The following is a 14,046-nucleotide window of genomic DNA, read 5'->3' on the forward strand; positions in this document are numbered from 1 at the left end:
AAAACACTCAATGTGGTTTTAATTGCATAATTCTTTTGACACTCAGCCACAAAATTCCCAAACGCACAAATGTATGTTTTTGTTTAAATGAAAACACATGTGAGTAGATAAATAGGTGTTGATTTTTTGATATATGATAAAACTCTGTTATCATCTTAAATAGTGTCCAATATTTTTTTTTACTGTGAAAGGTGTTTTAAAAATTTTGTGATTCCTTGTTAATAGTTTTTTTTTTCAAACTCATCTATTTTTTAAGCACACATGTGCATAAGTATTTATGTGTGAGCATTTACATACATATGTATATGAGTTGTGTCCCAGAAATGCATTTAATTATCATCAGGGGCCTCTTTGTCACAGCGCACTGAAAGGGAGCCAAAGCCTTACCAACGACAACAACTATAATGTTGCACAAAGTATATAATACATTTACAAACAAACATACACTCACTCACTAACTTAAATTTAAACTTACGCATACGTATTCTCATTTGAACACTCACACATAGATACATACAATCTCAATTATTTATGTAATTTAATGTATGTAAAATGAACATTTACAAAGCCTTAATATGCGAAAGCAATTGCCGCAGTAAAAAGTGCTCAAGTGCCATAAAATAAATAAATTTATCCTTTTTTTGCTACTGTTCTTTGTAATAAACGACACTTTTCATTTCACATACAAACGCACACTATCGCAGTTATACTTAAACATGAGCAATAGTTAGCAACAGAGAGCAATTGAAACAAAAGCTTGCAAAAACAACAAAAATATAATTGTCACACTAATGCTGTGGCTTAAACAAACACAACAGGGACAAAAAAAAAAATAAACAAAAGAAAAAAAAACTTAAACAAATTCCCAAACGGTCATGCTATAAAAGTGAACAACAGCAGCAACAAAAGCGCTTTAGTATTTTGTCTTTTAAATAAATATTATTAAAAGTACTTTTACATTTTAACTCAAATAAAACAGGAACAAAAAATGTTAAATAAAAATAAATAAAATTACATGACACCAAAGTGCTACAAAAAGCACAATAAACATAAATTTTTCACATAAATAGAAGATGAGCTGAAATACAAAATAGTCTTCTTTTTATTTTAAACTAAAAATTATAAAGAAATAGCTTAAAGCTTAACTTTGCTCTTTAATACGTAATAAACTGCAGGGGATTTTACATTTCTCTGAACGAAGTAGAATTTGAACATAAGTGGTATTACCAAAGAATATTTAGAACTCAAAATTGTTTTTGTAACGGATATTTAATTTTGGTTATGATATTTATATAGTAGATATTTCTAAACTATTAAAACTATTATTTTTCTATTGACTATACTAATGAATATTTAAAAAACTTTTCTATTGAGTTGTCCATTGACTAATTTATGTAGCTATATGTGTTTATTTACTAGTTCATAGAATATTCTATGAAGAAGTCTATTCACTATTCACTAGTCTTTAAATTTGTTTAATAATTACTACTTACTAGACTATGAATTATTCGATTGGTAATTCTATTGGATTACATTGTTGTAGGAATACCCCTCAATCGATGCGTATTAAAGTTACTGAACACGAGAAATAAACAAAATAATTTTTTTTTTGAAAAGTTCCCTACAAGCGATTCAAAATCTCTAACTCAGTACAATATATTAAAATTTTTTTGTAATATTTTCGAAATGTGTCTTAAAAATTCCGTAATTTTAAGGTTATCGCAAGAATAATGATAAATAATTTACAGTATTTCCGTTTCACAAAACGGCTTTTAGTGTATTATAAATAACATATAAACTCCAAAATAATTTAAAAAAATTTAAATGGACCAAACCAAAATGCCATACAATTTTTGAAATATGTTTCTGTATAGGTTAAAATTTAAAAAAAAAGAAAATACTATTTCAACCCACCTAAAACCATTTTGTAGACTAAAAAATACTCTATAAAAAATTTCCAAATTATTTTTTCCATAATCAACTCAAAGTTGTTGAATTTTTAAAACCAATTTCAAACAAAAAAATGCTGCTATTTTATTTTTCATTCATTATACTAAGATCAGAATTTTAATTGCTGGCAGGGAAAAAAATTTTTCTCATCCAGTTGTCTATTGGTTAGTTTATTGACTTATTCAAAAAGTAATCTATAAACTAATATTTGTACTAAGCATGGGACTGGAATATTCACTATCCTATGGACAAGTGCAAATATTGCCTAGTCTATAGGCTAGTTTATCTACTACTACGTCTAGACTAGACTACGGCCTAGACTATGTACTGGTCTGTCTATTTTATATTTTATTAGGTCAAGTCTTTGTACTATTTCATTTAGAAATATTATGATTAGTAAATTGTCTGTAGATAGTTGTCTTGTCTATCTATTGTATACTTTATTAAGTACAGTCTTTTGACTACGAACAAAACTAATACCTTGATTATGGACTACTGTATGTAGTTTTCTATGCCCTAGTTTATGGACGAAACTATGAATTAGTCTTTGGACTAGTTGGCTGACTTTTCTATTAATAAGTCTGCTGGATCTTCTATTTACTAGTCTATTAATTATTCAACTGCATTAGACTTTGTACTAGTCTAATGATTATTCAGTGGATTAGTTTATTTGAAGTAGTTGATTGACTTTTCTGTTGATAAGTCTGCTGGCTTTTCTAACTATTATTATATTTATTATTAGACTATGAACTAGTCTAGAGATTAGTCTATGATATAGCGTCTTGGCAAGTCTACTGTAATATTGACTTATCTATGAGTTTAGAAGTGTACAGAGTTGTATACGAAGCGGTGTCTATTAGGATTGGATGTATAACTAAATTTCAAATATGCCTTGAGCTAAATAAAATATCAAATAGAAACCGAAACTTTATTTAACATTTTTTTTAATATTAGCACAAAATATTGAAAGTCTTGCAATATGTAAGTAAAATATCTGTTCAAAAATATTAATTTTTGATTAAGTTTCATTTTTTAAAAATCTGTATAAATAACTTTTCAAGTTTTTTTTTTTTAAATCCGCTTTACATTTTTTGGTCACGATTTTACTTTTGGAGTATACATATGTATGTATATACATATATATAAATGCTTTTTCTCTTTATTTCTGTGTTATTTTATATATTTCTTGTACTTTCAACCCAAAGAATGCTGCGTGTTTTCAACTCTCCTTCATTTATCCATTTATTTCAAAGCTGCCACAAGAACATGTTCAAATTAAAGTTTATTTTTATAGTTTTATTGTTAAATAAAAATCTTGGGAGTTAAGATAATTTATTTTGAAATAATAATAAAATATTGAGATTGAGTTTATTGTATATTTGTAGTTTGAAAGTGATAAATAATTTGTTTGAAAAGATTTATGTCCTTATTTTGGATATTTGAAAATAGAGGGAATCTTTAAAGAGATTATTTTTATTAGATTTTAGCGCTAAAAGGGTAGAATGTAAAATTAAGAAAATAATTTTATTTCTTAATACGATTATTTAGTTTAGGGACAAAAATATCAAGGGAAATTTGTAATGGATTTTTGATTAAAACAATTGTTTTTATTATATTGCTGTTATAATTTTATTGCTATCATATACATTTTTTTGGTCATTTAAACAATAACTTCTTATAAATCCCACTTAATACCAACACATTTTATAAAATATTTTTTAAATCCCAATTTAATATATTTAAAAATGATCATTGAGCAATGTAGAACACACATAAATATTACAATTTTCATAAAGTCTTTATGTAGCCTGAAAATGTTCAAAAGTACGCACACAATAAGCACTTTTACTAATTTAATTATTTAAATAAAATCTGTACAGTTTGCAAATAAATAATGCATTTTAATCCTTCCAGAATAAATTATTATTTTTTACTTCAATTTTTCTTTTGTATCTTTCTTAGTTTTAAGACTTTTAAATAGGACAGTATTATAAGATATGAAGAGTGGAAAGGAAAAGGAAATTTTAGCAAATTTTTGTTATTGTTGCTTATATAGAAACTTTGAACTTTTTGAAACACTAGATTGGATTGGAAAAAAAACTAACTTGCTTATGTTTCAATTGTAAATAATTTTATTTTAAGTTTTATAAATAAATAAAACTGTAATTTTAAAATTGGAAATCTTATCAAGTTAGTTTCGACACCTAAGGGGTATCTACTATTCGAATATTAACAATAATAAGAAAAGCAATTTTGCTCCAGACAGAAATAGATTTCTGTATTTGTTACTAAATTCTATAGAGTTCATTTACCTTTTATAAAGTAACAGGCATTAAAATTATAGAAATTTATTCATATTTTCTGATTTGCTACAGATTGTAAATTATTTCATAAAAGGGCTTATTTAAATAAAGAAAAATTCCATTCGAATCACTCTGTACTCTTCTTAGTGATAAAAATTATATAAAATATGTCTTCTTTTTCAAATAATAAATATCATATCGCTAATTTACTACATTTAAAATTTTTGGTTTTTTGATTTGAGGGTTAAAACAATTTTTTTTCAGTATGAAAATGGTTTTTTGTTTTAAAACTTAAAATTAAAAGTTACGTTTTTACGAATATGTTCAAAGTTGTAATTGAATTTAAAGTAAGTTGAAAGACATAAAACTATTACTATCCATATCCCATGATTTATTTAATAGTAATTTTAAAAATTGCCAAATGTAATAAAACTTTTAAAGCTGTTTTTATCAAAACGTTAATTTTTGGATAATGCCAGTTTTGAATTAAATGATTGCAATGTATGCATATAAATATCTATGCATGTATGCATTTGTATTTGTATTTATCTTGTTTTGTTTTGGTGAGTGTGTAACTAAATATACAATATTTATGTATATAAGTGTGAGTGAAAAAAATCTTTTCCTAAATGTCAAATAATTGAATTTTTTAATTTTAAAGAAAATTGCATTATTAGAAAATGTTATATTAAAACATTTTTCAGTTGAAAATGAAAAATAATATTATGCGAATAATACAATATTGATTTAAATTATAATGAAATGTTTAATTTTAAGAAAAAATTAAAACTCGATTGTAAAGTTACATAATATTTTTAAAAATTTATTGTATGTGAAAAATTTTTCTTGATGTTTTTTTGCGAAAACAATACGAAAACTACATTATAATAAAAACAATAAAAAGACCCATGTTTTCCAGTTTCACCGAAAGTCATGCAAGTTTTTTTTAAGAGCCAACAAAAATTTTGGGCTTTGGTGTCAATTTTGCAAAAAAAAAAAAAATCAATCTCATATCCTAAAAACTGTTTGAAATTTTTATACATATAAATTAAAAAAAAACTTAATCTTTATTTTTTTAATTTTTTTAAATTATGCATTGGTAAATTTTATTAACGACATCTGTACGTATACGTATTAATTATTTATTTATATTATGAATATTAAGTATACGCCCAATTTGGAAAACTGTTTGAAATATTTTTAACTAAAACTATATTTTTTTTAAATTATTGTGACTCTGATCTTTGAATTTGTATGTTTACAATATTTGTGAGTATAGCTATAACAATGTCTCAGAGAGTAAATCAAAATTCATAACCGTTTGTAATATTTGAGTAAATGATCACTATTTTGCAAATATTATATCAAAACTAGAGACATATGTCTTTTATCACCTATAAGTGTGTATATCAGCTTTTATTTATATTTCGTATTGCACTGAGTTAAAGAAAGAAGTTACGTACGACCACTCGTCGATTTCATGGAAAAAATTAAAATAAATAAAAAAAAAATTCATTAGTTTTTTGGTTTTCTTAATAATAAAAATATATCATTTCATAATGTTCCCCTTTTTAATCCCAATAGGTTTAAATTCTAAAATCAAAAGTTTTCAATTACATGAAATCAACAAATATCAATTTACCAAAAACATGACCTCAAACTTAAATAAAACTTTCCCAAATGGTAAGCTGCAAATAATAGATTTCATTCATTTCTATTGCTGCCGTTCTTCATCTTTATATTTCCATTAAAACTAAATTTCTTTATACCAAAAAAAAAAGATTCCCACTTGAGTTTTTGTGCAACAAGAAAAAATATAAATCAGGTCAATAATCCTATATGAAATTAAATGAGTCATTTTTGTTGCTACAGATTTATGTGTGCAATGGACTTGAGAGTTGTTGCAAAAAATAGTATAAAATATTAAATAATAAAATACAATTTGCCTTCAATAATTATGTATAGATGTTTTCTTGTTTGAAAGTAAAAAAGAAGGTAAAAAGTATCCTTTTTTATTCATTATATAATACTTTTATAAATTGATGCAATTTTGTTAGAAACTTTATTTTTCGCGGAAGGTTTTTACAATACTACTAGCTACCACAAACTGATAAGATTTAATTTTGTTATAACCCTAATGAGCAATTTTAAGTGTTTTTTGGTTGCATAAAAATATTTATTTTATTTGTATATATAGGCAAAGTTGGTTTTGTTTTCTATATATATTTTTCTAAATTTTCTAATGTTATATTATAACAAGCTACATAAACTGAGAAGTGTTGATGCAGTGAATGAAGAAATAAACATGGAAAATAATCGACATCAACCAGAAAAAAGGACTACAAAACAGCCAAACATATGAATAATAATAATACATTTGGTATATGTTATAGACACATATATAAAAGTGTAAATATGTTAGTTTTTGTATATAAAAATATCTTATGAACTTGCAGTAGTGCAGTATAAAGAATGTGTGTTTTAAAATTGTATATAACTTGTTTTTGTTCTTCTTTAATATAGAGGTCTGTTCTGTAGTGAGCCCTGTTGTATTCCCAAAGCTCTCGTTTATAATACATCCGTTTTAGCAGGCACTAGAGTATTTTAGTATGTATGAGAATGTGCATAAAAAAGTGTTTTATTTTATGTTTCTTTAAAATGCACATGTATGAGTGTGTATGTATTAGGTTTTTTTATATGCTTGTATTTGAGTCATATATAAATACTACATAGTTACAGTTATATACAGACTTATTTTAAATATTACTACTGCAATGATATGGGTGTGTTTAACAGTAGAATGGGAAAATAAATGAAAACTTTAATGGAATATTTGAAGTTTTATTTGATCTAAAAAAGTGTTCGATATTGAATTTTGGTTTTAAAAAGTAAATATTTATAAGGGATTTAATTCATATCATTTATCAAAAGTTTATAAAACAAACTCTGTGTAAAAATTTATTTCGTAAAGGATTGAAAAGTAACTTTTCTGAAGAATATGATACAAAGATCGTAACCAAATTTTCTACCAAATTTTCTAAATAGAGATTAATTAATGGACATTACATACATATTTATAAACTTTGCAGATTTTAGTTTTACTCCTATTTTTATAACAATATAAGTTCACAACATTTTAAATGTTTCTTTTTATACATACAAAAAACAACTTAATATTTTTGCAATAAATATAACGTATACCACTAGGAGAATACTTTTGTTTAATAAGTTTGAGTTAGTACACACAAGTTTTATCATTGACTGTTGTAATATTTTTTTTCTTTTTTTTCAAACAACTACATATTTAAATTTATTCTTTTAAATGTTGGCTAAAGGTGAACAGCGCCCCATAAGAAATAAAAAACGAAAGAACTCTAACATTTGCCATTTACTACGGTAGTTTTAATGTTTAGTCAGTAAATATATGTTTGAAACTCTCTCACGTGCATATAGACCATACACAGAAACTCATACTTAAACAAAAATGTATTGTATTTTGATAACTGAGATGAGTATGTATGTTAGTGTTTATTTTTAATGTATAAGAGTAAGAGTATGTGAGAGCTTGTATGCATTCAGGCTTTGCGGATGTATTTTAACTGTGATACTGTGACGACGACAAACATTTACACTACTTTTACTGCTACAAACAAAAAAAAAATGGCAACATTATAGTTGTTGTAGTTGTATGAATATGCTGCAGTCAACACAATTTCAAGTTTGTATTGTAAATGTTTTTTTTTTTTTTGTCATTTCATTTCTAGTTTTCTTTTAGGTATTTTTTCTGTTTGTAAAACTCAATAGCAATAGTAGTGAAACCGAAATAAGTAAAAATCTAGAGTAGAAAAACAAAAACATTAAACTGAAAATGGCACACATATGCCACTCAGCCAGTGGCTGACTTGTGTATCTAACGCTAAACATTCTTTGTTTTATTTAGTTTTTTTTACCATTCATACATTCGTTTGTTCGTTTTTCCTTTTTTATTTTAGCAGTTTAGCTAAGATTTATTTTGTGTTATTATATGTATGTGTGTGAGAGAGTGTATAGCAGATAGTGGTTTTGTGTGGTAGTGTATATCCTTTATATTTATATACATATATAGTTTTTAAGCACTTGCTTTAAAAAGCTGCTCTCACTTACCTAATGGAATTTTCTCGGTTAATGATGATGGTTGTGCCTCAGCCCCCATCAAGGCATTGTGATAGTAAAAGATGCCACTTGATGAGGATAATGTTGATGGTGCTGACGCTGATGATGATGACGTTGAGTAGAACGTTGATGGTTTTAATGGCATGAATGGTAGCCATGAGTTTGAAAGCGTTATCCATATAAATGTGTAAAATCTTAATCCAAAAGGCATTTTGTAGCTGTTGTTAGTTTAATATTTCTTGTTGTTGTTACTATTATTATTTTTATTATAGTTGCTGCTGTTGTGGTATGTGGCAAGGCAACAAACCGCCACCACGCTGTTTTATTTGTTTTTCTTATATTTTAAATCTTATAAGTTGCACGTTTGCCACACTTTGTTAAATAAACGTTGACAAGTGTTTTAATAGAACTAACACTTTTTTTTGCATTAGCTTTCACGTTAAAAGAAATTGTTTATAATTTTATTATAAAAACACCATAAACCATAAAAGCCAATTGAAAATTAACTTAAATTAAACTAGTTTATTAGTTATTATGATAACGGTTATTTTTATTTAAAAGGCTTAATAACACTAGTTGTTAATAATTTTGTTGCGTATGTTAATATTTAATTAATTAAATTGGCAGTGTTGTTTTTGTATATTAATTATTAAAAAAACTTAGTGTTTTTTATGTTTGTTATAGTCTGCATTTTATTTTTAAATTTATTTATAATTGCCTGTTCCATTTTTAAATAATTAATAACAATTTGTTTTTATTCAGATGATTAAAATGTATATTTAAAAACTGATTTTTTACTACTTTGTGTATACGCCCTCGTCACATTGCTAAAAAAATATAAAAAAATATTTATTTTTTTTTTAATTCATAATTGTGTGCAAAATGTTACTTTAAATTTTTTTATGCAAATTGTGTTATATATGAGATTTTAGATTTTAAATTTTATAAAAAAAATTATTTAACACTCTTTCTCTTTTGCTTAATTTTCATATTAGTAAATTTTGCTTTTGGTCGCACTTGTTTGCAATTAGTTTTTCTTATATCTTATTGCACATAATACTACTTAATGTAAATGCAAATGTAAAGACAATTTTTTTTTGTACCTTCTTTATTTACTACTTCAATCTAAAAAGACACATCAGTATCTCAAAGATACTTGTGCACACATGAGGATGCTAAAAGAAGTACACTTAAATCTGTTACATATTTAAGTGCGGCATTAAAACTTGTATTATTTTAACATCAATTATTTGCCTTGTTGAACTGCACTTTTATGGGTGCAATAAATGCGTCTTGTATAGATATAAGAGTACTTCTTTACATATGAGTATTATTAATATTAAGTTATAAAAAGACATTTCTTTCTATAATATTATGTTTATTTTATTTATGATTTTTAATGAATTTTTAAGATAATTATACGTATAATAAATATGTTGAAGTTATTTTATGGAAATTGCTTTATGAAATAAATTGAAAAAAAAAAAAAATGATTTGAAAAATAACAAGTATGAATCAAAAAAAGTCTTAGGTGTGAACATAACACACAAACTCCGCTGTAACAGACACAAACACACATAAAATAAGAAACTTTTGGATTTTTAAATTTTGAATAATATAACAATAATACGCTGTTACAATTTTAATAATAAGCTTTATTAATTAATTCCTGTAAATTTTTATATTTTTTGAAAGGTATTTAAAAGTAACCTTAGAGTTAAAGGATATACAACTTTTCAATTCTAGGATCCTTTTAAAGGGACATTATACATATAGTTAATACAAATGATCCAAAGATTCTTGTTCATAAAGATTTATTTCGTTTAAGAAAATTATTGTTGTACTGTGTAACATCTGACATATCTTCTGTCTTTTAAAGACATCTTTATATAATAACTAGCATACCCTAGGTGCTTCGCACACTCTAACTTAAATAAAATAAATTCAAAATTGTTTTTTGATTTTATAGAAAATAAAATTGATTAAAATTTATTTAATGTTTTAGTTTTATACGTACAATATCACGTGAATTTGCATTCAGTAAGAAGCTTGTATTTTTAGTTTCATTCATTTATCTTCCACATTATAGAAAATTTCGAAAGTAATATTTGAAGAAAAGTACTATAAAATCAAAAATTTTATGTTTCTATATTCAATATTATATACAATTCAAAAAATATAATTTGATGAATGAAAAAGTATCAAAAGTCCCTTTCAGTAGATTCTCATTCCCTACATTTTAAATTTTATTTTCAATATCTATGTTCAATATCGTAAAAATATTAAAAAGAACCATCGGAAAAATGAAAAAGTACAAAAATCTCTCTCAATAAATTCTCATTTAATAACTGTATGTGTTCCTGTTAACCATTATAAAAACCTACCATTTGAAGAATAGAAAAGTACCAAATAGTACCCACTTACAGAATATTATTCAGTCAAGACCATTTATGTTAAAATTAATGTTCCTATGTTGAATATCTTAGAAAATTAAAAAAGTACAATCTATGAGATAAAAAGTACTACAAAGTTGTCTCTTAAAGAATCTTATTCAATGAGGACTGTGTATGTTTAATAATCATGTGTTTTAAGTTCATATTAAAAAATGGAATAAAGTTTACCTAAATGTAAAGTACTAATAAAACGAGTACAATTTTTCTCGAGTGAAATAACAAACATTTTATTACAATAAATATTACAGAGTTAGTCCGTAATTTAATAGGAATAATTTTCCTTTTTACACCCAGAAAAGACTTAATTTTAAAAAAAATACGAAACAGGTGTCTCGTAATTTTGAGAGATGTATCCAAAATATATAGAAAAATTTGATAATATTAATTAAAGCCGTGATACACGATTGTTAGATCTTACAACGTTGTCAGTAAAATGTTCATAAAATTCCTAATAATCGTCTGAACTTTTTTCTTTTGCAACGTTGTCAGAAAAAGCATTACCGAAAACATTGCACATTATACTGCCAACGTTGTAAGATCTAACAACCGTGTATATATAGCATTAGTTCAAAAGTTATAAAGGGCTAAAAAAGGTACCAAAATCATCTTTGTTACACATTTTTACCCCTTTAAAGTACGAATTTCAAAAAAGTACCAGACACCCATCTGCTTATTTTAAGAGTGGATGCTTGTATCACTAATATTGTGTAAGATAATTAAGAAAACCTGTTTTATCCGTTTTTCCCCTTTTAACCCGTAAATGTGCAAATTTTCAAAAATCCCTCCTTAGTGGATCTACATAACCAAAAACACATCTACTGTCAAAATTTCATGATTCATGAGGTTCAGCCGTTTGGGCTGTGAGATGATGAATCAGTCAGTAACGCTACTCTTTTGTATATATAGATAGATAAGTTTTCAAAAACTGTTTTCTTTATGAATGTGTATGTTGGTCTTAGATTTTCGACATTTCTCAAATTTTGTTTTTCTGTGTAATTTAAAATATTTCAAAAAATTTTTGAAAAATCATGTTGATCTGGACACTATTTTGACAACTTAAAATTCACTTTTAAATTTCAACTAATTCTATCGAACTTGTAGCAAGATAAATAAAACTGTTTTCAATATAATTTTACTCATAAAAATAAATAAAAAAAAATAAAGGTAACTTTTCTAATATATGTACAATTTTCAATTATTTTTAATTGCAGCAATATATTTAACACTTTATTTAAATATTTAATTGGTTTGAGACCCTTAACTTATGCAAAATAAAAGAATTTTATACGGTTATCCTTACAATTAACAAAAAAAAAAACTGCCTTTACCCTAAAATTTAAATTTTTTCAAACATAGGTATGTCCTTATCTCTAATCCTTTTATAAATATACATATATGAAGAAGTGAAACTGTAGTGTTTAGAAAAAAAAGAAGAAAAAGAAAGAGATTCAACAGACTTATATTAATACAGACCTATTTTCAAAGCAGACTAAATGAATTCAGTCTGATAGAGTGGGTCGTTTATTTTCTCGTTTAGTTGCTGCTGTTGTTGTTATTTGCCTTCTGTTCCATATTTTTTACATACATATTTCCTGTTGTTGCTTTTGTTTTTTAATTTTATTATCAAATACAGTATATATGCATATATGTTTGTAAAGGCTCTTCTGTAGTTGTTGTTTTTGTAAATATAAACAGTAAAAACACACGCACGTGTCAGTTGCACCTGATTTTTACACACAGACACACGTTTACATTGATTTTAACTCAACTAACGAGTGTATAAAAACTACAACAACAAAAACAATAGTAACAAATATTAACATTAGCAACAATACTAACAACAACATCAGCAGCAGCAGCACAAACAGTAGCAAGCTTCAGCAACGGCGTCACATTGTTGTAAAAATGGTATTTATTTCATGTTTTCAATTATAACGAACAACACGTTAAAGCGAAGAGACAACATCAAAAAAAAAGGGGAAAAAAATTAAAATGTGTCACGTTAGTGAATTGAATGTGAATGTAATGGGTTTGTTTTTATGTCTGCAGGTGAATATACATATGAGTGTGTAAGTAAGTGTGCATGTAAGTCTATAGTGATAGTCAGTGAACTGTAAAACAAGTATGTAAATGTATGGGGAATATTCTGCTTATATATTTTTAGCTGGATAAATTTATGTTTATTTATATAAACATGTGATCATATAAATAGGTGTTTTTGTTTATTTAAAATAAATATTTCAGAAAAAAATATATAAGTTATACAACTAGAGAACGTGTTATAAGTATAAATTTCATTTTCAATGTAGGCAATGAAAAATTTTGCATTTTAAGACAATGTTTTCATAGACCTGGAGCTTTACACGTAGATTGTGAAGCTTTAGAGAAAAAATATAAATAAATATTATGTTGCATTATTATTTTGGCTAAAACTCTTTAAAGTTTCTTATAATTACACACTTTACTTATAACAATAATTATTTCTTTATAATAACAACTAAAAGGGAAATACCTTCCATTAGATGCTTTTAAAGATTTTTTATAACAACTATATATAAGGATCCTATTAGTTATTTTATAATACTTTAAAAGAAAACTAATACACGCACACCTAATTTTTTGTTCTAAAGTATAAACCTATAATATGAAATACTTATATACACCTTTATTGAAATCCTGACATTTATACACAAATACTCACACGCTACTGATAGCTGATACGATAATAATGAAAGCAAAGTATTTTTCTGGGTCGTCAATTTTAATGTTCAAAGCTCTGATTATATTATTTGTATTATACTTATTGTTTCTATTATTGTTATTTATATTGATAATTAAATTGTTTAGAGATTTGTTTAAACAACTATTGAATATTCATATAAAGCTAGTTCGATACATATTAACGTAATAGTAAATGAAATACTTGTGTCTATGTTTATCTTTGTTTTGAATTTCCTTTGTTAATTATTGTTATATTATTATAAAAACAGCTTTAACTGGTATTTGATAAATGTTACTAACACCATATAATATGTCACTACGTTTAATGTTATTATCAGCTTTTAGAAAATATCTATGCTAAATCTCCATAAGTATCTAAATAATGTAGCGCAAAACGCCTACATAAATTATATAACTTTAAATTTAGAATTATTTCCTATTATAGTTAATTTATTTGTTTATTTTTA

At 25.1% G+C, this 14,046-nt stretch overlaps 1 protein-coding gene across 1 annotated transcript in view; it reads right to left on the reverse strand.

Moving 5' to 3' along the window:
* LOC111677773 (glutamate receptor 1) overlaps positions 1 to 8,994 on the reverse strand; it is a 70,999-nt gene extending 62,005 nt beyond the window's left edge. Inside the window, exon 1 of the mRNA XM_046952593.1 lies at positions 8,397 to 8,994. Coding sequence (XP_046808549.1) covers positions 8,397 to 8,616 — 220 coding nt within the window. The 5' untranslated portion in view covers positions 8,617 to 8,994. The remainder of the gene's footprint in view (positions 1 to 8,396) is intronic.
* Between the last annotated feature and the right edge of the window lie 5,052 nt (positions 8,995 to 14,046).

This window comes from Lucilia cuprina, chromosome 5 (genome assembly GCF_022045245.1).
Source record: "Lucilia cuprina isolate Lc7/37 chromosome 5, ASM2204524v1, whole genome shotgun sequence".
Lineage (NCBI taxonomy): Eukaryota > Metazoa > Arthropoda > Insecta > Diptera > Calliphoridae > Lucilia > Lucilia cuprina.